The sequence below is a fragment of the Chlamydotis macqueenii genome, chromosome 12, assembly GCF_036417535.1.
Source record: "Chlamydotis macqueenii isolate bChlMac1 chromosome 12, bChlMac1.mat, whole genome shotgun sequence".
NCBI classification, from domain to species: domain Eukaryota; kingdom Metazoa; phylum Chordata; class Aves; order Otidiformes; family Otididae; genus Chlamydotis; species Chlamydotis macqueenii.
In genome coordinates this window covers 9,399,853-9,427,360 of record NC_141567.1, presented here as the reverse complement: position 1 = coordinate 9,427,360, position 27,508 = coordinate 9,399,853, and the positions used below count along the sequence as shown (strand labels likewise).

Genomic DNA, 27,508 nt, shown 5'->3' with positions numbered 1-27,508 from the left:
CTGGAAGAAAGAATGAGTAAGCTTGGTTCCTTTCCAAGGATCCAGTATGTGGGGTTAAAAAAAGAAGAGGAAACATCCCACTCATTATGAAATAAAGTCTAAAAAACAACAACAGGAAAAGAAAAAAAGCCAATCCCGTAACTTCTGTACTCTGAAAGGCTAAAAAACATCACTGCTGAATTAAACAGAGAACCAAAAGGCTGCTACTGGCAGAATGAAGTTAGGTTTGACCCATCAATCTGCATGTACCAGGTCCAGATGGCTGCTGGCAGCGAAAGGCGCTTCCCCCACAGACCCACACGTGTCACCATTTTCCCTGCTATTCAGTAGTAAACAACCTGTTTACAGAATTTGGGCAACTTTTTTCTTTAAAAAAAAAAAAAAAAAAAAAAAGAGGAAAGAAAAGGAGGCTTAATTAGCAAATTGTTATTTCACAGTTCCTATGATGAGAGAGACCTGGCCATCAGCAAGGAGCCCAGTTAGCAGGGAAAGCATTCCGGGATTTGATTGCTCATGTGTTATGGTTGAATGAACAAATATATCCCATCTTATTTTCAAATCTGGCACTTGTGGATTGATTCCTGAAGCAGCTACTTAGTCAGGTGAAGCATCATGGGACTCATGGTTAGACCACAAAACACTTTTTTCCTCCCTAGCTATTTTAGCTGACTGAGAAACACAGTTTCGTAATATGTTTGTTTAACCAAAGGTGTCCTAGAGTCTTACAAAGACAGCGCGAGATCTCTAGGGCTCTTTTCAGGCCTTCAAAATAAGAGATGCACTACGGTGCTCTCTTTTTTTTTTTTCAAAAAACCTAATTTTTAGAATGTGATCATCTTAGAAATATGAAGAAGTTGAAAATTTCCAGACTGTCTCAGTGTTGGACCTGCTGCAGTCATAAGAGGGCTCTTTTTCATGGCCTTTTGGGGTGCAACACCACAAATTAAAATAATATATCATAATATAATTTACACCACACACACACCTGCAGCAATCATGCCTCAAAAGACCCAAATCCAGTCAAGAAATGGGCCATTTTCTTAACGGCAATGCAAATCACTGCTCAGTGATACAGACATAGACCTAACCCAGGTACTCCAGCCCGTAAATCCATTTTGACCTGAAATCAGTGAGAAGACCACGCAAGATGGATGGGCCTGAATTTTAACTTTGAAAAAGAGAAAGGAGGTGCTGGGGCCAGTAACATAAAGACCCTGAGGGTCTGCTGCCCATTCAGGGGCAATGCAGGGCTCACCCCGATGCTCTGTCGAAGAAGAAGAGCCGCTCGTTGGTCCTGTTAAGAGCGCTGTCCCGTGAAGGAGCGGCGAGGTAGTGCTTTACGCTGTGCACCGTCCCTGTCCGTCGCTGGTAGATATCTGCCACCACCTGGAAAACGGCTTCCCTGGGATAGCAGAGGGCAATGTGCAGCCAGTCTCCTCTGTCAGCAAAAAGGGAAGGCAGGGGGAAAGAGAGAAAAGGCACGTAAGGGCTTGAGTACAGGAGAGATGGTCTGCAGCCAAGAGTACAGTCTTCAGGGGAAAACAAAGAAATGTCCTTTGAGGTTCTCTTCCTCCTTTAAAAAAAAACACAACAAATCCTCAAAGCCAAAGAAAATCAGATTTTTTTGCTTTGTCTGGAATCAAGGGCTGCTTATTACGAAGGTCTGATCCAGGGACCCCGGCTGACCTCAAAGGACTTTGAGTCAAGTGCCAGGATGGCTTAAAATCAGAGATTTTCTCTTTCTTGCCTCATAAGGCTGCGGTACAACCAGTCACATACCCACTCGTGTCTCCTGAGGCAGCCGGGGCTGGTTTTAGTTCATCCGGAGCTGCTGCGGGAGAGGGAACCGGCATCCAGCAGACATTTCACCGGGGGCACAGATTCAGGAATTAGAAAGTAATCTCTGACTTGAACCAGAGCCACGGTCTAAAGAGACCTGCTTCCTCCACTTTACAGCAAAGTTTATTATTATTGTTTCCATTAAAATCTCCCTCTCCATGGCTCTTTCTTCAATGTCAGTTTAGAATAACTAAAGGGTGAAGTTAAATCCTCTTTTAACTCTTGTGTACCACAATGTCAGCATGTACGTTTACAAAAAAATTGTCCTTGTGTCTTTCTTTTATCCTGTCATTCATATTGCCACTTTCATGGAGAGAAAAACTCCTGACTAGAAGTCTTCGTTACACAACTCAGAGCCAAAAGATGCAGTGCACTTTGGATGCTGATGGGAAGGCTCTTCCACAAAATCCAACACCCTTTCCTGTCTGCAGGATACACATGTGCTGTGCAAAGCAGAAAGCCACAAGAAATTTACACTTGAAAAGAAAAACTGAATAACAAGATAATTAGCTTAATTTTTTTTTTTTTTTTTTTTTGTCTCTAGCCTCTGAAGTTGCTCAACGTGCCACACCAAGGCACCTGAGCCAGTACTGTGGTTAGCTTTCCTTGTATTACCAAAACCATCCAGGCTTTAAATATATTATTTTAATTACCTAGCTTCCTGGTTAAAATGTGAGAACATAAATTTGTTATAGAGAAAGACAAGTACCACCCTCATCAGCTGTCTTTCTGGGCCCTACAAAGCTGAGGAAGACAAAGTTTCTGCAAAGGCTCCCCTGAAATGATCTGCCACCCATCCCTGCCTGCAGAGCGAGAAATGGGGGGAAACTGCTTGGATTTGGAGAAATCTGGGAATCTGCATGCCTAGACTTCCACTTTGCATTGCACACGGAGAGCACAAAAGCAAAGCTATTGCAGTCTTTTTCTGGTTTTCTCATTAAAACAAAATAAAACTATCTACAGGTTGGAAGAGGGGACAGGCTGTTCTAGGATAATAAATCAAAGCCGGACAAAGACTCATCAGCTTAAGCCAGATACTGCCCTCTAGATTTTAACCAACTCCAGCTGTGTCATAACACAGGACAGCTAGAAGACGGATATATTTTCAGATTATTTGGCCTCTGACTAGAGGAAATGAAAGAAATGCACCAGAGCCATGTTTGTGGAATATTTTTAGGATGGAGTCTCAAGATATTTCGCTGTTTCATAAGGGTGATTTGCATTGTGTTAGCACATTTCATCCCCTAAAGACACCATCGGATGCTGGAACCGGCTACACTGACTGCCACCTCCCTGGGGCACAAGAAAGGCACTAGAAAAGGGAATTGGAGGGTGAAAGGGAAAAAAAAGTGTGAAAAACCCCACAGCTGCGACCATCTTGAGTCACCGGGGCATTTGGGAATGTGAGTGCTAGAGCCTAGCGTGCAGGTGAGCAGGCTGAGTGAAATGCTGAAATAAATTATATTAAGATTGAAAGGATCAAATGAAAAGCACCTGTTTGGGAGTTTGTGGAGGAAGAGATGGAAATAAGTGCATTCCCCCAAACAAAGGGCTTGGGAGGAGATGTGAGAAGGAAAGGCATTAGAAGTTATCCTTTATGTAAATATAGGAAAGAATAAGGTGGTTATTTTCTCTTTAATTTAGTGGTATTTTGACAGCTTCCTATTTAGCTCTTTACTTCAGTTCTGTTTCTTCAGCTTGTACAAAATCCACCGTAAGCTCTCCCAAATACCTGGCTGTGTGGCTGAACTGGGCTCCACCACCTCCAGGAAAACCAAAGCAAGGAACATCTCCACTGCAGGATGGCCGCAGGACTCTACCTTGCCCCTGGCCCATGGATGGGGCTTAGATGCCGGTACTCCAGCCTTTGCCAAAAGTGAAGGAGAAATGCAACCTCAGGCAACAAGCAGTAATCGGGTGTGGGATGTCTTGGATGTTATGTTCAAACAGATGTGCGTGTGCCTTCCTCAGCCACCGCGCTGGCCACCAAGGACCTCCTGGCTGCATCTCAGGTGTGGGAAGTCTTCCTCCTTTTCAGGATGGTCAATAAAATGTGGCTCCTGCGTTATTTTGCTGCTTAAACTCCTCCATTCTGTCTTAATTACCAGCTGCAACTCTGGGGTGAATATTTACAGACAGATTAAGAAAAATAAGTCCTTGTTTTGCCGCTGTCAGTACCGGCCCATCAGCTGGGATCTTTGCTGGGATCAGGCGTGGGGACACAAACAGCACGCGCAAGAGAAAATACTGAATTCATAGTAGATCCCAAGTTACGAATTCAGAGTAATTTCAGACCCCTGCCTGAATGCTGTGGGAACATCTGTAGCTTCAGATGCTCTTTTGCTTAAAGACTAGCAGAAACAAAGGGAAAAAAGAATTAAAACACAAGCGGTAGAAGTCAGACTATCAATACAAAAAATGCTGTCGAATGTAGCAATACATAGGACTTTTTTTTTTTAAATTACGTTCTTAGGAGTTTCTTGCAAGAAAAACATATAAAAATATTCTCAGGTGGAAAGACTGACTTTGGAATTAGCTGTCAGTTTAAGTGAAAGCTGTATTAACACGTGTGGGAAACTAACTTGAGCTATTTAAGATGTTTTCACCCCAAAACCAAGTAACCGTGTTCACAACCTTTTCTACTGATAAAGTTCAGTTCACTGTAGAAGTAAGGAACATTCTTCTGTCTTGTTTTCATTCTTGTTCTTAATCAGGCCAACATTTTCCCATGTGTTTTTACCAAAAAAAAGAAATGGCATTTGAAGGAGAAAAGCTAAATATGCACTAGCAAAAAGTTTAGTAGGTCCTAAGTTTCAAACACCACCACACTGTCAACACCAGCATGTATAAACCCTGACACTTCTGCCCCCCTGTTTCTGTCATTCAACAATCCCCACTGTGTGTTTCATGTATTTTTACGCATGTATTCAGCCTGTTTATTTCCTTTTGGAAATGGCTGGATGAAACAAACCAAAGAAGCCTTTCTTTTTTTCACCAGGATATTGGCATTTGCAGTTCTGGCTCCTTCAGGTGAAGCGAAAACATCAGGCAAAGTGTTAAAAAACTGTTCTTATGTTTTGGCAATGAGCAGGCTTCCTAGGATAAGCAAAAGCAAAAAAAAAAAAAGGATAAGGGAAAGGCAAAAAAGCAGGCAAGAGGTTTCCTGTTCTTGGACATGTGGTAGATACAGATCTGCACGTACAGACAGACATACCTCATTTACAACCCTCACAGCAACCCCCCCAGCTCAACCCCAACTCCCAAAGGCAAAGCAACTTGGAGGAACGTGATCAAACAGGCAAAGGAGGGGAGACTTTTGTGAGTGGTGGGATGTAAAATGAGTCATGTAACTTGGAGATGAGATTTGGCTGGAGTAAACATAGAAAGAGTGCATGTCTGGGACTCTCACCACCTGGGAGAGGACAAATAACACTTGTTCAACATTGCAAACGTGCCCCTTGACTACATCGGATGGGCTATCAGGCCCGGTCAAATGAGTGTCATCTAGTGCTGGGGGTGCTGGTGATGCTGGGTGTCAATCCTGGCTGTATTTTAGCAAAGGGAATCTCTAAGCTGATGAATATTATTCTAGAAAACAGCTCCACCATGTTTATTGACATGGTGTGTTACGTAGCTGATGACCATGGAAGTGCACAGTCCAAATCCTGATCTCACTGAAGAAAATCTGGGGTTAAGCTAATGAGGGAATGCCGTAGAGTACAACTAAAAATTACTTATTTTTTCCTTGGGCTCCAAAATCAAGAAACTTTCATACAGTGAGTCAGTCTCCCCCAACTGTTATTACTCCTATTTAAATACAACACCTCTGATGTTTTGGTCAACATCTATGTGAGCTGAACTTTCAAAGGGAGTGAGACAACTGGGAATTTGAAACTTTCCTGTTCATAATATGGGAAGCAAGCAGAAATCCTCACGTGCTGCCTTGGCAAGCTTGTCTCTCACAGGCTGAATTTCAAACTTCAAAAGACAAAAAAAGCAAAGGCGCCATTCAGCCTCCAACCCATCCCAAGAACAAATCACGGGAGGTCAATGCTGCTTGCTCTCAGTCAGGATACAGCTGGTTTTTCTCACCAAAAATGTCTCCCAACCTCATAACAACCCTCCCAGCATCAGGCTGAATCTCCTCCTGCACAAAACACGCTTTCACAACAAGCCACATCCTCTCCAACCAGCATCACTGGTGGGGAAAGTGGAGTGAGAAATACCCACATCTCATGAGCGATGAGAAGAGCAGAGAAACCTGGCCATGTCCTCATCACTTTCTCCCAGTTCAATCTCTTTCCCTTGAACCCACCAGCTCCCTGCAGCTGTTGCTCACCCCTTCTCTTTTTCTAGATTTCTTTTTAATTTTCTGCCTTCAACTCAAGTCCATTAAACACATCCAAACCCCCGCGATGACAAACACGGCTACCGGGCGAACATCCAGCAATTTTTTTCAGGACCTTGTTATTAAGGATACACTCTTCTGGAAGACCACTTGCTGCGTGGATAGTAACAGGTTAGGTATGTGTTCAGCTAACGAGAGTTGTGTGTATTGGGATTTAAATACCTTTTCTAAATGCTGCCATTCAGGAAATACCATTAAAAATTCAAAAGCATAGGCCATCTCTTAATAAAAATTAAAAGTTTTAGTTTTACCCATGTGCCTCCTTTGGCAAAAAGAATGATTTTTGCTTTTGCGAAGCTCAAGAAATTATAGAAGGGATCCTGCCCTGAGGAACACTTCTGCTGATACTTATGAAACCAGGCTCTGACTCAGACAGCATTTGGCTCACAGACAATTGTACTCAAGCAAAAATAAGAACTTCCTGCATTTAAATACAGTACATCATCTTATCATCCTTTTTCCCACCCTACAGGCTTTCATGCAGGAATCACATCCCAATTCAATTTTTATCTTTTTTAATGCGTTCCCAAGTACTCTATCGCTGACTATTGTGTATTTTGCTTTTCCTGCTGCTGTGCCTCAGATGCACATCAGGTCAGCAGAGGCTGGTGGCCCTGAGGAGCCCCAAGCCCCACTCTGTGGGCCAGGAGAAGGGTAAAAGCAAGGAAAAACCTCCAGATTTCACGTGCCAGGCTTCAAAGTGACAAGCAGCCTGGTTTGCCCCAGTCATCTGGGGACTGTCTGATGCTCAGATTGTTCTAATTCATGCTGTAAAGTGATCAGCTCAGGAGGGACGTCTCTTCGCAGAGTTACCTTGTTAAACCCGAGCGCTGCCACCGGGCCAGCCCCAAGCGCAAGCCACGGAGCACAGAGAGCAGCAAGGGCTGCAGAGGAGGAGGCAAAGACAGGGTTTAGGATCACTCAAAGATGGTGATGTCAGCACCCACGTTGGCCCAGCTGTGCTAAAACAGTGCAACCTGGTGTTCTGGCAAATGTTCTACCTTCCTTCCAATTTTTAAAAAATATCTTGTGGCTTTCATCCAGGGGTTGACCTGTGGGTAATTTAAGGGATTTAAATAAACAGAAGGAAATTCAAATATATCTGCTGACTTCTGTGTTGTGTGGATGATTAACTCTGAATTACAGATGTTATCAGGAGGGGCAGGCTATGAAACCCAAGTAGCACTTTACTTATTATTATTGGAAATAGTGCTGGTGTTACTTGCATTACATCCAGATCTGGGGGATCAAGGTCAGAACTCACGTACGTACAAGAACAAGAAAGCAGTCACAGTCTTAAGCTGTTAGCTCCACTTTGAAATACTAATTTTGCCTTCCTGTGCATTTATCAACCTTGGAAGCAAGAGGAAAAGCTCATTTAGAACCAATCCGAGAAAGAAACAATTTAGGAAATAGCCATAAACTGGGCAAGTCTGCAACAAGCACATTCTAGCCTTGTCTCGTTATCTTTATTTTCTTCTAGACCTTATCACCGCTAAGGAATTTAATCACAAAAATCACAAGTAGCTGAAAGTATGAATCAGACTGGCATTGACTAAGAAGCCATAGGAAAAACACCTACCTGCACAGCCCTGACAAATACAAATACAACAAGTCTCCCAAACTCTCAGTGCAAACACAGGCTGCATAAATTTGCTTGCACTGACATTTCCACCTTTGCATGGGTTCAGCATCCTGAAGGCTTTATATCATCCAAAGGCTCCAGTATTTTTAATAAAGAATTTAGGCACAAGCTCATTCCAGGCTCTTGAATGTCCAGATAATTAAGATTACTCACCGGTGAATATGATAAGAAGGCCTAGAACTCCAGCCCAGCAAATACAGGAGTCGAGCCCTGCACCTGTGCCCATCCCTGCACAAACACCGCAGCCGGGGAAAGGCTGGACATGTGCCCAAGCACACACATGAACATCTGCCCTTTTGCTTGCTGTTGACAAGGAATTTGGCCCTCTCCTGCCAATTTTTTTTTTTTTTAAAGTTCTCATAAGGATCCGGCCCCTGCAACAAGGCAGTGAAGAACATCAGTACTCTGAGTCACGCTGTACCTCTCCAGATGAAGCTAAGAGGGTGCTGATGAAGAGAGCCCGGGGCAGGCACTGCACTGTCCTTGGAGCCAGCATCCATCAGGAGAGGTGCACTACAAAGGAAAGTCCCTGCTTGCAGGACTGTGGCAATCTACCTACAAAAATTACTCGCTTTATACTATTAGCTGCTCACTTTTCCTTGAATTCTCCGTTGAACCACAGCAGAGAACCCTAATAAGGGAAAACCCTTCCCTCTGAGCCTTAACAGACCAAGTATAGAGAGCCTGTGCTCATTAAAAACAAGGAATGTTTCATCTAATTGCCACTGCTTTTCAGGCTGCTTCAGCAACACAACTTCTTACACTATACTTCAGATATGTACTCTGAGGAGATTTAATTCTTATCTGTAGATTTCCTGATAGCAGAAAGAAGCCTGGCTGATTTATTGAAGAGCACTGTGCCTTTGATATTTGCCTTAGCTTCTTCTGCGATTAGATAATTTGCACACAAACAAAGCCTAGGTCATTAAATCGAAGGACTTCATTTCTAACTTTGTTTACTGTATGAAGTGCCAATCTTTGTACTATTTTCCAGTACCTGAAAGAGGCACTTGCAACCAAATAATGTTTTCCATCTTTTCCTCATGGCTTACCAGCCTCTCCCCACTCTCGTAACAAGCTTCATGCGCTCTACAGGCCCCTGTGCTCCTGGAGAGTAATTTTGAATAAAGCCCTTAACTCAGTCTTACAGATAATTCTCATTCTTCTGTGAAGCAGAAAAAAACCCCAAGAAAACATACAAACAGCTCCAACGGGGCAGAAGCTGCTTCAACAAAGAGACGAAGCCCATGGAGAAGGGATCTGAGGTCCCCGTTCATGAAGGTTTCACACAGGCTTTATGCCCCATGAGAGCAATCCTCAGCAGATCTGGACTGGTTCCGGAGCACACTTCATTCCTGGTCATTAAAATTCCAGCCGGTGCTCTCCTTCTGTTCACTTGCCAAAACCTTCAGAAGCTACTTGTCCTGCATTACGTCTTTCCAGAAGCATTAGTACCCAGCCACCTTCTCATCCTCACAGGGAAACTCCCAGTCATTACACAGCCAGCCCTATCTTAACAGGTTAATAAGGGCATTTCTGCTGAGACAGCTATGTTCCCCAGCAGCCTGAAAACACAGCCTGCGGGTCTCCACCATGGCTTTATGTTTGCCCATCAGCCAGCTAGTGACAAATGCAAACAAGCATACCTCGCGTTGGAAGGGAAGTTGGCACGCATCAAAGAGCTCCGTTGCACCACACGGCTGCAGATGGCAGCACGCGGAGACACAGCAATTTTGTTTGGTTTAGCTCCATATTTTGGTAGAAGTGAAGAAAGTGAAGAACTACTCTAAACATGGTTTGAATCAGTGTGAGGAAGACAGAACTGCAGTAATCCTTCAGGTGCCCACAATGGAAAGAAAAAGATCTGCTCGGTGACTGTGCTCTAACTGGTGTTCTCCCCCGCCTGGCAAATCCACCCGAGCGGTGCCTCTGAACTCACTGGACAAGATTCGCAGCTCGCAGAAAGCAGCGCTGCCAATTTCAGCTGAGTCATGTGAATGCATCCCAACCAGCTCCTGCCCACCCGAGGAATCCGGACGTTCCAGTCTTTTAACAGACTCTGAACTGGCATGACTTCTGTTGGGTCTTTCTACAGCACTTTAGAGGCAGGGAAAGCGTTAACCACGCAAGTACTCAGCATCAGTGCCATGCCTGACCTCCACAGAAATCCAAATCCTGCTACACATCTCCCTGTCAGATTCCTTATTTCCCCTCTGACCTTCCTTTAGCCAGCACAGAGCAAATCACTCCAGAAGCACAAGGGCTGTCTAGCTGCAAAGGCAGCATCCTGAGTATATCTATCCATCATTTTACAATGACAAGACTAAAAATAGTTTAGTTGTTCACTCAGTTATGCATGAAATTATTAATCCTAAACACTGCTGTAGAAGTCCATCAAACATTTTTTTTTGTTTGCATCATACATATCCTGCACAATGTTAAGAGCTCACTTTTTTGGCACATTCAGTATTTTGGATTTAAAAAAAAACAAAGTATAAAGCTACTTGAGACAAGTCAAAGTCTTCCCTGATTTTCTAAGTCTGATTACTCTGGGCTCCACAATCTGAGATTTTTTCCATTTCAAAAATGATTAGAAAACAATGTTTAATAAAGGTCATACATTGAGTTGCTTAAGCCGGTTCTTGTTTTCCTTTGAACCCGTAAACCCTCTTGTTCACCTCAGTTGCTTTACCCTTCCATGGAAAGGTCATTTCTCCATGTTTTTGCATGCAGTCTGGGCATTTCACCATTGCCATTGCATCAGCCTGAAGCCTCCCAGTCATTAGCATCCAGCATACCTGAGGTGTACGCAGAGCAGCCGCACATTTAATTCCCAATTGTTTCTTAGCAAGATGCTTTAAATCAAGTAAAATTGTGGTTTTCCTTCATTACAGTATATTTCCCATCTATAGTTCTTGAAAACACATACTTTGCCAACTGCTCCTGGATCAGAAAAATCTACAAACCTTTGCCCTGTTCACATAACTTAACTGGTCTCACACAAGACGAAGAGAACCGCAACCACATTGTGGTTTGCAATAGTAAAATGTAGTCAAGTTGCTGCTTGAACAAGAGCTAAACTTCAAGCTGAGTTTTACCAAAGACCCGGTGCTGCCTTCAAATTTGAATCTGTGCTTGAAGGCTGCAGGCCAAAGCTGTGGCAGGTATTAATTGGCGCAGCGACAGAGTAACCACCAGTTACCCGAGAGAAGATTGAGCTCTGCAATTGCAAGGAAATAGCTAATTGTTTTAAGACAGATAATAATTGCAAAGCTCAGCTTGCCCATGAGTGACTAATGGATTTTCCTCTTCCTTAAAGTGCACAAAGATATATTAACACGGAAAACAGCAATTTAATTCTAATAATTTCTCTGTGACAGGAGTGTTCAAACGCTCATCCTCCAGTGACTCGGTCACAGCCCTACAGTTACCCACATCTTTAAATCGGGAGGACCAGGTATATGTCACTTGCTATAATGGGCAGGAATAAAGAGGAAACTTCACCCTTCTTGGCTGCATCCCCAAGGGGCTTCACAATGGGAACTAGAAACAGTATTTTTCCCAACATTCCTCAGCTCCAAAGTCCAGGAGAACCAAACAGAGTTCAAACTTCTGCAAGACTGTGCTAAGCTAAAACCACGGCAGTCCCACTGCTGGAGGAGCAGCGGATGGGCGTGGGCTTCGGTGGATAACATTGGATGGACTTGGGAACCCGCCAGATTTACCAGCCATATGAGCTGCTTTGTGTCCTCAGTGCCTCTGACTTCTTCCATGCCAACTAGCTAAAACCTGCTTTGCAAATCTGAGCCTGTCTGCGGCTGGGTTGTGTGTAATCACAGATTATTTCATTTGCATAACTGTCCTTTTACTGTATAGCATTTTTATCAATAACTGAGGAGTCACATGAACTGGAGAAGGCAAGGAGATGCCCAGTTTTTTTTCTGTTGTGCTCAACTCTTGCAGCATATCTGTGCCAGCCATGGCAATGTCTGTCACAGCAAAGCTGACTGAATTGCAGGACTCTCTCCTAACAGTTATACCAGTGCAAAGCACAAGTAATTTCACTGAAGTAGGAACCAGTACTGAAACCATAAATGAAATTATGCAAAATTAAACAGATTGCAAGGAAAAAAAAGTAATATCTGAAATGGATATACCCTGCTTTTATATAACACTAAAAGAAAACATGGGAAATAGAATCATAGAATCATAGAATGGTTTGGGTTGGAAGGGACCTTCAAAGGTCATCCAGTCCAACCCCCCTGCAAGGAGCAGGGACATCTCCAACCAGATCAGGTTGCTCAGAGCCCCGTCCAACCTGGCCTTGAATGTTTCCAGGGATGGGGCAATAAATAAACACAGCACAGCCTGCAATTTTGCTGTACTGAGTGCTAATGTTTTAAAACTTTATATAAAAAGAAACAGTGATTGCAGTGCTGTTTGGATTACAGAAGATGCAAAGCCCTGTGCAGATTCTGATGTATTTCTGCACTTTATATATATAGGAGATAAATTACGTGTGCAGCAACTAGTACAAACAAACGAACAAGAGCCAGAGCTCTTCTGGAGGGATTTCAGGGACAGCAGGCCAGGACTTACTTGGATTCTGTTTCAAAACTTTCTGGAAAGAGAAACGTCTCTGCACATCAAAAAAGCTAGAATAAAGTGAAAGCAGAGGCATCTCTTTGCATCTGTAAGTGCCAGCCATTAACACCTTGCTTCTGTGCTCTCAGAAATTGCTGAGACATTTGAAATGTCACTTGTGAATAACCTGGGAAATAGCTCCAGGCCTTCTGAAAACAGAACATTTTCTCACAACATAGGGCAGTACCTGTTGAAGTTGATGGGGTACAGGATAACATCCTCAGGTGCTCTGCCATCCCACTGGATGATATAAGCCTGCTCGAGCATGACGACGGGCTGGTACTGCTGGTACGGCGCTCCTCTGTTCACGCCTTGCAGCCGCGAGGGATGGGAATGGTATGCTGCTCTGGCAATGGATAAGGTCAGATTCTCAGGGCGTCTGGCCTGAATATAAAGCTGAGGGTGAAAGGAAAATGACAAACATATCCATTAAACCAGCCAGGCGCAGCCATAACATGTGCATTTGATCATCATTGCCTGTGAACGGTTTTTGCCAATGAAGAGCTCAGAACATTTGGAAAGTCACTGAAACATTTCCAGTTCAAATAAAAAGGTAAAACAGAAATAGCATCTGCAGCCATTCGGGGGGATACCATGAAGTGAGATACGAATCTTACAGTGCCATAAAAATGTTCGCTATTCAAAATCTTAAGGGAGAAGGGTAAGCAAGGAAATATCGCAAAGTAACTCTTTTTTATGAATTCAAATAACTGCACTTTAAAAACAGGCTTATTCCATTGAAAATACAGAAAACTCTTAAGTTATTTCAATGGGCTTTGGATTAGGTCCAGTTATCTAATGGAATCCACATCTTTGCTCTCAAGTAGCAGACTAGGCTGAAATTTTGGAGGCTAGAACTCGATGGCCTGACTAGATGATCTTACAGTCTAAATACCACGTTCCACAGGCTTGAACAGAGATCTTCTGTGCAGGGACCAACAGATGCCCTTGGCCTGTAGTTCAACTCTACAGAGCAGTTACAAAACTACACTCCAGTTGTATGCTTATTCTGTCCTGCCATCACTCAAACGAAGGCCAGTTCATGTCACAAACATTTGTTTTAAGGCTGAATGCATGATGTTCACCTGTTTCCCACCATGTGACATTCCAGTGCAAAAGGAGGATGCACAGCTAGTCATATAAATCTGTCTCAGTGTGCAGAGCTGTAGCAGACAGCTTGACACACTCCCCCCAAAGGGTCTCAAATGCACCAAGGACAGATGGGGACACCTATAATCCTGCTTCCTTCACTTTGCTACATGTAGAATCATAGAATAATAGAATCATAGAATCTTCAAGGTTGGAAGAGACCTCCAAGATCATCAAGTCCAATCGTCAACCCAACACCACCATGCCTACTAAACTATGTCCTGAAGTGCCACATCTACATGTCCTTTGAACACCTCCAGGGATGGTGACTCCACCACTTCCTCAGGCAGCCTGTTCCAGTGCCTGACCACTCTTTTAGTAAAGAAGTGTTTCCTAACATCCAACCTAAACCTCCCCTGCTGCAACTTGAGGCCATGAATAGTGCTTTTTGCATCAAGAACTTAAAACATCCAACATAAAAATCCATGTCAGGCCAGAAAAGTCTAAGGCTCTACATGAGTCTCGATCCAGCAGAATTATTTTTAAACTCAATTTCTATTTTTGAGGTAGATCAAAATGGAGGCAGAAGTCTCTTAACAGATTTTAATACTGCAGGCAAGGATACAAGCAGAGCCAAGACCAACAGAGAAGGCAAGACTCCATCTATCAGGATTTCTGCCTTCTAATGCAGGGCTACGAGACCTTGGCCCCTCACATCTCCATATCTACTTCTCTTCCTCTTGCCTACACAGATTGAAAGCCCAGCAAAAACAGACTGTCTCTCACAGGTTTATGTATGGGCTTATTTTAGTTGAGATTTCTAGGAAGTTCAGCTCCCAGTTTATGCTCAGAAGGACTCTGCACTTGCACCAGCTCCTGGTGTTGAGTTTGAGCTCCTCAGGACATCCAAAAGACAGGTCATCTCTATTTAACCCTCACCTCATCTCTGAATTCAGCACCCTCATGTTGAATGCTCAAGTTAAAAATCCAGGTCTCATGTCAAAAAAGTAATCCAAAAGTGGCTGTAAATGTTTATTGGATATTCAGCCCATTCGTCCTTTCACACCATTGCATTTTAATGATGAAAACCTATCTGCAGACCCCTGAAGATTAAAGTGGATCCCAGAATTGCATTAAACAGAAATTTCTCCTGACAGCTGAAACTATTGATCAAGTAATTCACCCCACACAATCTCTGAGCAGCAGCCCATTTGCTCATTCTTAATGGATCAAGGAACAATCAATTATTTTTACAGTCTGATAAAAGACCTTTTTTATCTATGAAACCAGGGAGGAAAACTTATTTTCCCTTCACATTCAAACCATGATTGGAAAATCAGTAGCAGGAAATGCAATAAACCACATTTCAATCTCATTTGTCCCCACCCGGATGGGGAAGTGCTGAGGTCAGAGCAGGTGATCAGTAAAGGTCCCTTCGGACCTGAAATCCCATCAATGTGTGAATTGTTCTGAATCAAAACAGCATTTTCTGACAAAGAACAGTTGGAATGAACGCTGATACTGCAAAATAATAGCCCACTTGTGTCTTTCTGGACAAGAGGCAAGAGTTTCTGTCCTATCACTGTAAACTTTGACATTATTTCCTTCTAATACGTCTCTCCAGCAAGCACAGAATGTTAAGGTGATAGCTGCTGTGCATTTGCTACAAAATTAAATGCATCAATGACAAAAAAAATTCAATAGGAAGAAAACGCATTTAAATCAGTCCCAAAAGTTCCTAAATTACAGACTGTCTAGAAAAAAAATATTCCTATGTACTTTAAGACATTTGTGTAAAAAGAAGAAAAGAGAGAGAGAGAGAAGGCTATGCCCAGCCTAAGCTGCTCACTACAATTGTTAATGAGTTCAAGAAAGCGCTGGAAGAGTTTCCAGTATGCTTCAAAATTATGACGGGGAAAGCGCACCAGAGATTTGTTGGTAACGTTTTCCCCCAAGTGCCTAGCGACCAAGTCACAGGTCTGACATTAAGGATAATGGAGACAGCCATTTCGAGAATGAAACAGTAATTACTAGAAAAGGAAAAATGTCACTCTGTGTTGACAGAAATATTTGTAAACTCACTTTGTTTCCTGCAATGATCAACAGTGACCACTGAGAGAATGCCTTCCAGAACTGAAAGCCACCAAGGATGTGATTTTCAGTCCCACAGAAATACAGTAGTATATCTGGTGGATCTTGCAAAATGTTTATCACTAAAGGAGGTCACAGCAGGTAAATGGCCTGATCAAGAAATCCAGATCCTACACAAAGAGACTCTTGCCCAGGTGGAGCATCACTAAGTCAACAGGACTCTGACTGGGAGCAGGGTCTGGCTGAGATGTTTCCCACAGCATCTGGGCTCAGCTCTGGAATGACAGGCCAGGTGGCTTGGTCCTTCTTGAACACACCAAGGTGCAGAGAAAGCAGCACCCCACACTTTCCCATTCATCCCTTTCTCTGGGGAGTTCCTTGCATTTGAGGGAACAAGGATCAAGAGGGGAATCCAATCCTTGACCATTAAATCCCTGACCTCCCTTCTGTGATGCCCACTAATGTCAGTCCTAGTACTTGTTTTTTATTACCCCTTTAGTACAGTACTGCAATCAATACCAACAAATTACTTTAGAAAAATCCCAGAAGAGTCATCCACCAAAGGTTGATTTTAATTATTTTAATTCCTAATGAAATAAATGAAATAAGAAGAACCCTTTGAGCTCCACCGGCTCCAGCTAGGTGAATCACCAGCCACTGTCCCAACATAGTGCTCTTGGGATGTCACAATGTGGCCTCTTTCTTCCTCAGCGTTTATTCTGTGACACCTTTCTTCACCTGAACTCAACTTGCAAAACTTTATCACTTTTCTTCCTTGTACCTACCTTTGCAAGGGCAAAACACTTGTGAATAGGAGTGAAAGGGAGAGCAACAAGAGACTTTTTTTTTTTTTCTCAGATTAAAAAATTTATTTTCCTAGCAACACCTCCATAATTTTTGGTTAGATCTACCAAAATATTTAAGAGAAGAAAGTGGGTCATAAAATATGAGAAGTGGTGACAGCTTAATGTAGTAGAAGAAGAGCTAGTTAAAATGTTATAAAACGTGAGCCCTCTACTTGCCTGGATGGTTTAATGGACATAGTTGTCGTTTTAGCTGTTTAACACTTCATGCTAAAAAGATGTGTCAGATTTCCCTGTGCTTACATGGCAATTTTCCCAAGTAGATTGTGAAACTGAGAAGATAAGTTCTTTTACAATTCATGGGGGAACCTGCTATTCAACTGGATAGTGAGCACAAAGATAAGCAACATGCAAAGTATTGGAACAGAAAATCTTGGTTCCTGAGAAAGGATTTGCTTGCTTTCTAGTTTCTTTAACATTGCTTTTGTCCTGCTGTGCTGTCAGCTGTCAAGCTGGGACAGAATGAGAAGTTCAAAACACGCCTTCTCCTTTTCTGGTTGTTTGGCTGTTCAAAAAGGTTAATTTCCCAGGGCAAAACATTTTCTCTATGAAGTTTCCAAGTGAAGACCTTAAAATTCTTTCAGAAGGAAAAAAATGTATCTTTCTTTTTATGACACATGCTAGGACCAATTCCAGCCCTAAAAATGACAGCAGCTTCACTGACCTCAGCAAAAGCACTTTGATTTTCCTTTGGTGCACATCAGACATCAAAACTGGACCTCTTTGTCCAAATACAGACATCATTGATAAAGACTAATACCAAAAAAGAGAATTTTCACAGCCTCTCCTGATGAATTGCTGTGAAGCCCGTGAGGAAGCAGTAAGTGCACAACTTCAACTGCCCAGTGGGAGACAAGGCACTTGTCTTACCATTCACACAAAAATCAGGAATGGTTTATGAAACTCATTGACATTTTAACAAGTAATGCAGGTGTTGAGCAGCTTCTAGTTCAGTGTCGTTGGAAATCCCACCCACCTACATGGAGCAAACTATGGGATGAGCTTCTCCCTACATTTTTGTTTTATCACCAGCCTTTGCAACAGCTGAAAGTCAGGTTGGTTGGACACTGAGGACCTCAGTGCTCTGCTGACAGAGTCCAAGTTACTCACAGAGACTGCCAGATGTGGTGCTGCCAACTCTTGTGATTTCCCTATGAGTCTCCCTCTATTTGATGTTCTTCCTCAAAGCCTCGCTTGATTTACATTACATGAGAGTTTCAGCTGTCATTAAAAAGCAAAGAAGTTGGTCTTGTTTGGACAACACCAGCCCTACAGGCTCCAGAATCAAAAAGGGAGGACAAAAAGACCTGATAGCTCTTGCTCGTATAAATTTTGTGATTTTAAGCTGGTCCCAGAACTCTTTTTTTTGGTAGGGAAAGGCAATATTGAAGCCAAAGCACAAGGTATTCCTTAGTGCTTCTTGTTGAAGGAAGGTCTTGGACACCATGTGGGGAAGGTGGCATGATGCTTCTTGGAGATGGTGAAGAGGAAGAGCCATGAACCAACCATAGGAAGGTGTGAATGTCAATCTGAGTTGTCAGATTAAAACATCCTCAGGGAAGTCTGTCCCCAGGATTTTGTGGAGCTGGAAATGCTGCCAGAGGAATAGGTTTTCCCCAGGCATTTCCTTTCCTGGGCAAATTACATCCAGGAGAAGAAGAGCATAAAAAGTGAATGAAGGAAAGCAAGCAGAAAGGAATTAACTGAACTCCAGGGACTTTGCTCAGAAAGCATTTGGCTGCAAGGCTAGCTGGAGGACTCGGATCACATTTTAACACGCCAAGGAGCCCATCCCTAGGCTGACTACCTGGGGCCCAGTTCAGCAGTAATGTAAGAGTCACTATTTCCTTGAACTGAAAGGACATTTTCACCTGCTTGCACTAGGGGAGAATAAAAGTTCTTGTCTACCAGAGCTACATGAAAAGGAAAAGAAAAACAGATTTTGTAATAGAGTTGCTAAGATCAAAGCAAACCATCTTCCTTCATAATTGGATTCAGTATTTTAGGCTTTTGAGCTGACGTATGACATTCAGCATTTTGCACACAAACAAATCATAGTTAGTCAAGGTGCTGAGAATCAGGCTTAAGCTGAAATACTCCAACAATTACACTCTCCAAATTAAATCAAACCCTGCTGCATGGGACCAATTTCTTCTACCCTGCACATACATACATTTCCCTACCCCAAAACCATAAAGCGAAGCATTTAATATGAACTTTACTCATCCTGCTGGATGCCGATTAGTCGAAAAACGCTGGTAAGTAACAGATCCCAGAGAAGCAAATGTTTATGCTGGCCTAAACCTAGCCAAGGAAATTTTCTATGGTGGAAAAACTGCCTCACCACGCAGAGTGCCATAACCAGGAGAGTATTAATAGAAAAAAAAAAAAAAAATGCCTACTTGTTTACAATTCTGAATTTAACTATTAGGATGCCAGAGCAGAGAAGAGAATTTCTCTACAGACACAGAGCAAAACCAAGTGCCCAGCACAAAACCCTAATGCAATGGGAGTGTTTCACGAGCCCAACCCTGTTTCTGCCTAGTTAATAGCAAACCAGGGGACATAAGTCCAATGCCTAGGCACTTAAACAGCAATTCCTGCTCTCTGCTCTGTAACTGAAGTAAATGTATATAAATTTTTTTACAAGTCTCAAAGATAATTGCATTCCTAAAAGTTCCATGCAGAAAGTTCCTTGGAGAAAGGGGAGTGAGCGCTGTGTCTGACTACCCAAAGTGCAAGCCCACACGTGACTCCACATCAGAGAAGCCACAGAGAAAGCACCTTCAGAAATCTCCCAGTGTGGAATATACATGAGTCCAGGTTTGAAACCCATCCTGAGGTGCAACCGCAGGAAATCAGGCTCTGCTAATCCCCACACTCACAAAACTGCATGTTACAAAGGGAAGCCTGACAGCCTGCTCCTCTCGAGGCAATTCTAACACTGCCCAGTCCTCAGCGACGTCAGCAGAGTTTCATCCTGTGCCACTCCTGGTGATGCCTGGGCATCGTCTACTGATGGTCAGTGAGACAAAGGGATTGCAGTATGCTCCCAAGCACACAGAAGACTCTTAATAAATAAATAACACCTGCTGTATCTCACGGCTCTGATCTTATTTTAAGATCACTTCATAATCCATTCTTGCTTTTCATATCCAGCAGCGCACCCCACTGCAGCCTTTGGCAGTGCAGGGCTGTTCTCAGGGGTCAGAAGAACATAATGGTCCTTCCAAAAGCCACATCTTGCATGAGGGCTCCCAGTATCCACTCTCCAACCCCAAACCACATGGTGCTGTGGGTGCCCACCACACAGAGTCTTAATCTTTGGCTTGTTCAGCACAAAGAGAGAGGAGACCTGGCAAGATGTCCAAGTAACGACAGTTTTAAAACAGGCCTAGACACCTTTTTGGCAAATATATTAATATCCTTTAGAAGTGAAGGAGCAAGGAGAGCCATCTGTGATCTCTTACAGGTGACTGTGAAAGCTGTGGTGAGTCACATATTTACAGTATGCTCTCCTCTATCCACACACAAAGGACCTGTTGAAATTTGAGCAACATACAATGCACCACAATCCGATTTTGACGTCACATTTTCCCTTCATTTACCATTCTCCTCTTTCTTTCTTTCTTTCCCTACTGAAAGGTTACCTGGGATTTGCAGCCCTTTCTACCAAGGTGTTGACATCTCAGTTAAAATATCTAACTCAAGTGTGCTGAAGAAAACTGCTGTGAAGTTTTAAGATCACCTTGACCTAAGACTGATCATCCCTCAGCCAGTGATTTCTGGGTGGGAAACATGAAATAAGTGTGAGTTTGTGTCTCAACCACCCATTTCACAATCCTGAACACAGTGGGATGTATCAGAGAAGTAACATCTTCCATTTCGGAAACGTGATTCACCAGACTTATCCACTAGAGCCCCACGATAGAGCCAATAAAAGCCTGGAAGCAAGAACTAGAAAACTCCAAACTCTCCTCCAACTCAATTTCAACTTGCAGTGTTTTGTGGGCAATGGGAAGAGACAGGGCTCCTTACAGCCACGGGCTGCAGGCAGCTGCACAGCCAGAGCTTTACTGAGTCCTTGGAACTAGGCAGACAACACTGAGAGAAGTAAAATAATACCAAATCTATTATTCTCCTCTTATCTTACGGAGTGTCGAGCAGGCTTCACTCCATCAGCCCTTAGCAGACTATCTGAGGACACCCACCCAACGCGCCCAGCGACACTGCCTGCAGCCAGCCCCATTACCTGTGCGAATTTCCCGGTACACATCACCCCGTTCCAGCGTGGGACAGTGAGACACCCGGGATGACGCAGCAAGTAGTTGTCCGCTCTGCCTATGAAAGTGTCCGGATACCCTGTCACCGAGCCGTCCAGATCGTGGAAGACAGACATTTTGTCACCATCATTATCATTATTTCCAAACCATTGTCCGGATCTGCCAAAAAACACTTTCAGTCCAACCTAGGAGAAGAAAATAAGAAGAAAAATTACTGGTTAGTTCTAAGTAAGGAGTTGGGTTTGTAGTGTTTTAACAGCCAAAACAGCGATAGAGCGAGAACTAGAAAGCTCTATTGTTTGAGCAAGAGTCTCATTTTGCCTCTTCTATTTAGAAAAATTTCTGACTGTCTTGGTTTTCCCCCTCATTTTCTTAATCCTAGGAGACATTTTTCACAGAAATTAGGCTTTTGGTTCTTTGAAATGCACCTTCACAACCATGGATTCCTTGAAATCACACAGCAATAAATTGTGCAGTGGCAAAAGGAATAGGATGACTCAAAGGGTAGGGAAGTACTGGAAGATTATGAAATTACGAGTATCATAGCTGTGATCAAAGAAACAAAAATTACTAGATATTTGGTAAATTTTCTCATATATTTTTAGTGGCTGTTGTAAGCAGTTCTGAGAGTGCCATTTTTTTTCTAATTGTTCCCCTAAAACCTTATAAAGCTCATAAAAGTGACTGCAATTCTCAGAATTGGCTCTTGTGCGCGTTCTAATATATCCTCTGAAGAATATTTTAGGAAAGAGCAACAACAGGAAGCAGCATTATCCTCATTATGCATAGCTCTGTTTTCAAGATTTTTCAGTAGCTGAGTAAAAGAATCTGTCCTGATATGAAAATCCACGAAAACCAGGGAAATTGCAGATGTTCAGCAAAAAGGCATGGAATATTTTAATGTCTGCAGAGAAAATTATTACCGTGTGTGATGATTACGTTCTGAAGTAATCAAGAAAATAATTACTCCAGGTCAAGCACTCCAAATGAATCCTGCAGCAATGTGTATAAAAGCAGGCGGCATAAATAGCGACTGGATCGCGCCGACCCAAAGGACTGTAATTTGTTCCATTTAGCCCAAATAATTTTAATTGGACTGTGCACATGAGTAAGAATTAAGGTCAGCAGGATTAGGCTGTGAGTTTACTAAGGGCTTTAAAGGCTTTATTTTAACAATAATAAACAGAACAGCTTAGGAGAATAGGAGGGTCATTGTGATTCTGAGTTAGATGGAAAGTCCCATTGGCTTGAAAAGAATGACCGCTGCAGCAAGAACTATTTGCAGAATAAAAGTATCAAGAACCTTATGATGCTTTATTAAGCCTTTATTACTGTAAAATTAAATTTGAGCCTAGAATAATTTTTCTGCCACCCTCTTGTCTAAGTATTAGCCTCATAAACAAACACCTGAAGCAGCCTAATTTAAAGGAGGCTCAAGCATGTGGAAATTTAATGTGCATTTTTGAATGGTTTAAAAACTTTTCTTACTGCACTGCAGGATATTTTTGCCCAAAGGGCCACTTGGAAAAGAAGAAGGATCCCAAAAGTTAAGGGTTTTTTTTCCTTTCATTTTAATTTATAAAGGAGGAGATATTAAAAAAATGTAAACAGCGTTCTGCAGCTCAAAGCCCCGTTATAAATACTTTGTGACAGCGCACTTCTGGAGCTGAATATGAAAACGAGCACTTCACTGGGGAGGAGAACAAAGTCAGCTGTACTTCAAAACAAACGAAGGCACAGCCAGTACAGCTTACATTTGATTAACGCTCTCAGTGCTTCCATCCAGCAGCAGACAGTTTTGGTGCTAACGCTAATCTGATTTCTAACATTCTCCTCTGAAAAGTCTGAAAGTCAGAAACAAAATGGAAATATTAATGAGCAGTGTCACTTCTTCTGTAAGCCTCAAGGTTACCACACTTTTGTACACTGCGGCATAGGGGGTGTACCGAGTTTGCAGTTACAGCTGTGGCAAAATATTTTTTTTTTCTAAGTGAACACACACAAAGAGAGAAAAGACTCAGCTCGCCAGGAATGTCCATGTGCACCTAGGAATGAGCTAGAAGAGGATGCAGAGACAGGTCACGTCTAGCTACCACACTGCTATTCAGACATCTAATTCTCATTAGGTGTGGACTACCTGGGAGTGACAGGGTGTAAAGCTTGCCTGAATTACCTGTCTGAAGCCTGACAGGGAGACCTGACAGACGATGCTTCTGTGAGTACGTTATCTCTCAGGAATATGCCAACTCAACCTGTCCAAAGGCAGCAGAGCTAACACAGCTGCAGTCCTGAAGATTGCAGTGGAAAACACTTTTTATATTAAAAATTAATAATGTACTGTAAAACATCATAATAACTTGCAGCTTCTTCTAAAATTCAGGTGTTGGCACAAGCTGTCAACAAAAGCCATATCATTATATCACTGTTACCATTTTAAAGAAACCACTTTCAACCAGTGTGAATCTTCCTCTCTTTTACCACCCAAGGACTCTGCCCTGGTTAGCACGGCTTTTACTCTGCTGGAGTGATGCAAGCCCTCACCCTGCAAGTTCCCTTTGATCAGGAGTCTCTTTAGGGTTTGGGTTCTTTTTTTGCTGCCCTCTTTTTCAGTGGATAACAGACTTGCACTTTAATTCAGTGTCTGCTTTCTTTTTCCCATCATGAACTGTTTGCAAACTTCTGCTTTGACATAGAAACCCATCTCTTAGCTAGGCAGGACTGCAATCCCATCGGAGTCGCCAGACCACAGCCAGGAGCCAGTTGTGGCCCCTCTGAGCTCTTCTGAGGACCACAAACCCACCTGACGCAGACTGCTGGGATTTCTTTGGCACAAGGAATTTTAGAGATGCCGTAGCGTTGGCACAGCTAGGAGCAGAATAGGCTTGAACCCATCCTAAGCTCCCAGTTGCAGGGGAAAAAAAAAATAACCAGAGGGACTATTAGCAATGGATGTGAATCGGGACAGTTTGCGAGTCTTCTGTACCTGCTGGAGGTGGCCTTGTTCATGGGAGACAAAAGGTTATGTACAACCTCTTGCTCCTCACCTCACTCTACAAGAGCTGTGCAGCAAAAGGACAGAGGGATGAACATGTTGCTATTTTATGACTAAAAAGAGATATGTCAGGTCTGCTAAAGAAATGATGCACAAGTGTCCTGTTTGGGCATGGCTCTGTTCTGGCATGAGGCCATCTCCTTTGAGCTCTCCAAGTCCTACTGGCTGACAGTAACCAGATCTACAGGAGACCACAACCATTGCTCATGCCCTCAGCGGGGTTGAGTCCAACTACCGCTTCTATTGCTTTGAAACAATTTTTTAAAAGCACCCTTTTTAAAACAAACAAACAAACGTGCTTAGCAATTATACTGCTATTGATAAATACACAGATGTCTTAATATATGAGATTTAGGTTTGTCAGTGGAAAGGCAACTAGAATACTTTTTGTGGAGCGTAATGTTTAGCTTTTCTGTTCCACTTGACTGTTATTTTTATGCTGGAATTAAACAAGATCTGACTGGCTTTACTATTTTGCTGTCTAACCAATCTACTGATTAGTCTGATTAATTATACAATTCTCCCTTCAGCATGACTAATAGTTTTGTCATCACTATACAACTTGGAGTAATGTTTAATTTCTTCTTAAAAAACAAGTGTAAAATGATTGTCCTTTAGGGAATTAGTACTTAGCTACCCTTTAAAAAGTAATAAAATGAAGCCTGGAGATGGAAAATTAATTAAAACAGTCCACAGGCTCTATCTTAACTAGTCGAAGAGATATCATCCCACATAGCAATTAGCAACAAAACAATAAACTAACTGTGGTCCTTCAAATCTGAAATCAGATTTAGCACATTTGGGTTCAATCCACACACAACAGAATCAAAATGAAAGGTGCTGGGATGCAGGTAGTTACGATCATAAATGGTTTTTAAGTTGGCAAAATACCAGCTTCAGAAATTGATATTTCTTGGAAATATACATACAAAAAATAATTATTGGGATAATGTCATAAGGTTTTTTTGTAATAGGCTGACAGTCTATTATTTTACTTTGCTTTGCACAAGTATTATACAAGTAAGTCTTCTGACCATTTTTACCTTGAAAACGTCAGACCTTAGAGGCGTTGCAGTACTAAACTGACTCTCAGACAAAAAAAAAATGCTGGGATATTTAACAGGCTCATTGGCCTCAAACGGTCCAACTGTATTAAAAAGCTACATTTTCAGCCACTCAAGAGGTAATAATCTGCTTTGCTAACGCGCACAGGTATCATCTGTCTGAAACCATTCTGTTGGACAGAGTGCCACATCCATTACTGGAGGAAAAATTCCACTCTCTTCCAATTCACCCATCAAACTTTCTCATCATGCATTTTTCTCTCTCTGGTTCTAGGTTGATTTTCTCATTCATGTTGCCCATGATCATCTTATAACCACCTCCCCAAGGGAGAACATAAAGAAGGTACAGCAAATTAGCCCTTATTCTTGTTCCAAAGCTCCCTAAAGCATGTAAGGTAACTAAGATCTCTTTACTGAAATGCACAGGAACTGTGGGTTTTTTTAGAGGAGAAGCCAAGTGACTGCAATCAACATCATCCTTTCATGAAATACCCTCCTGTTGTTGGTCTGAAGTGTACCAGAGAGGGGACAGACAAACTAACTGCTTGCCAGAAGGAGTGATATTGGTCAATCCCAGAGCAATGGAAATTTTCTTCAAGATAAAGCCAAACCTCAAGCCAAAGTTACTACAGTTCATGGACACCCTAACAAGCATGGACCTTGTTTGAAGGAAGCTAAGGAGAGGTTACGGTCCCTGGGAGTGAGCCATGTGGAATCTACCATTTCCCAAACTAAGTGTGCAGGGCCACGATCCCTCCAGGAATGCAGGACAAGGATGGGAATTGCTCAGTATCCTATGGTTCCTGCCAAGGCAGAGATACAGAGCCCCATTCTGGTGTCACTGCTCAAGGGAAGTCCCTGCTGTGGCCAACAGGAATTTCACTGCTGACCTTGGAAACCGGGCCATGGCTTTTCTTCTAAGTGCATTTGGTTATTTCCGTACAAGAAATACATTGTATTGCAGCTTACTGCCTCCTGACAACCCATTTGTGCTCCCCTCAACGTCTGAGGCCAGGTCCTCAGCATAGATAAGCTGGTAATGCTGCACCAGCTAAGAGTGATGTTCTGGATTTTCTGATTACAGGTGAAATCTGCCTCTAAAGCAGATGTTTTAATGTATGTCTGCCCAGGCACAAGATACCCTCACGTTCTGTTGGCTTATAAACAACCTTCATTAAAAAAAAAAAAAAAAAAAAAGTATTGCAGAATGAATCACTGGTATGCAGCAATGTAACATGCACCAGTGCCTGGAAGTTCCCGCTCTAGGACAAATCTCTTATTGCTTCTAAAAACTTCAAAAACTTGCACATCTAAGAGCATGCATTCCTGCTTTTCTTACATACACTCTTCTCCATCAGGATCTGTGACACATTATTCTGCGGGCTTATCTGCCAGGAGTTTTTCATGAAGAACCCAATGGCACTTGAGTATCTGTCAGCAGTCGGGGTGAACTTCTTGAAAGTGCATTTTGCCATCCTGACAGGCCCATCATAAATCTGGAACCCACGAATAGGGAACGTCCTGTAAGATTTAAAAACAAACATAGTCCTGTGTTAAAAGCTTGGGCAAACTCTGAGTCTTCTCCTGAAAGCACAGAAAGATATTAACAAGTAGCTAAACCATGCTTCCTTTCCCAAAATTGGGATCTGGACACTCGTCACACAGTTAATGAAAGATGAAAGCCTGCTAAACATCCTCTACAGGATAAGGCTCAAGGGCCAATAAAAACCTACTCATAAGCTCACCTAAGGCTTGTAAGCTGAGGTAAAGCAGTTCAAAACCCTTGTCCGCCGCAACCCAGGGGTTCATCACCACAAGGAAGACCCAAAGGGCTGTGTGGCAGCATTGCCATCGGGTTTCCTGTTCCAGGGTAGACGGGTTTCTCAGGGAAACATCAGCATGATTGACAAAATGGTATCAGTCACAGTCCCTGGAGGAAACAGTGTCTCCTTGGAAGCAAGTACAAAGTGGCACAGCAGTTTCTCCTGTCCGTACAAACCACTTCACACGAGATCCCTAAGACCTAGTCCACAGCATTTCGTACAGAAAAGCGATTTCTGCAGCATCAGCCCATGGACATGGTGTCACTACATCAGTGTTGAAGGAGATAACACTGGAGTCACAGGTCAGGAGCTGCCCCTTCCATGGTTTGTTTTGAGAAGGTGCCAAGTTCTGCTCAGCCCTAGTTGTGTTTGATTAAAGGATGGCCTGCATCAGCTTCGCAGATGGTAATGAAGCTGGCTAGTAGTGGCACGGAAGGGTAAGTCAATGCCTACCGAGTCCAGAAAGAGTTGTTCAGACATGAAAGTCACAAAATGGACAACAGGCACACAGGATCTCTCCAGCCTGTGGGTCACCAAGGCCCAGATTCCCCTCTAGCCCTGATGTTTTTTCTTACTGGTTGGCTCCAAAGATCCAGAAACACTTTCCCAATTGGAAACACCAGGTACAAACAGTGTTTCTTGACCAAAGAGACTTCAGTTTCCAGAGCTGTGATCCCAGTAGCTGCATCTGGTACAACCCCCACATC

At 42.8% G+C, this 27,508-nt stretch overlaps 2 protein-coding genes across 4 annotated transcripts in view; both read right to left on the bottom strand.

The window, feature by feature from the left end:
* LOC104476204 (cell surface hyaluronidase CEMIP2) overlaps nt 1–27,508 on the bottom strand; it is a 50,647-nt gene that overhangs the window by 8,044 nt on the left and 15,095 nt on the right. Inside the window, exons 15-18 of the mRNA XM_086757546.1 lie at nt 26,322–26,499; nt 20,832–21,047; nt 12,724–12,932; nt 1,256–1,438 (exon numbers count right to left, since the gene is read on the bottom strand). Coding sequence (XP_086613672.1) covers nt 1,256–1,438; nt 12,724–12,932; nt 20,832–21,047; nt 26,322–26,499 — 786 coding nt within the window. The remainder of the gene's footprint in view (nt 1–1,255; nt 1,439–12,723; nt 12,933–20,831; nt 21,048–26,321; nt 26,500–27,508) is intronic.
* The window catches only part of CEMIP (cell migration inducing hyaluronidase 1), a 113,334-nt gene that overhangs the window by 71,302 nt on the left and 14,524 nt on the right, over nt 1–27,508 (bottom strand). The gene's annotated exons all lie outside the window — the stretch shown is intronic.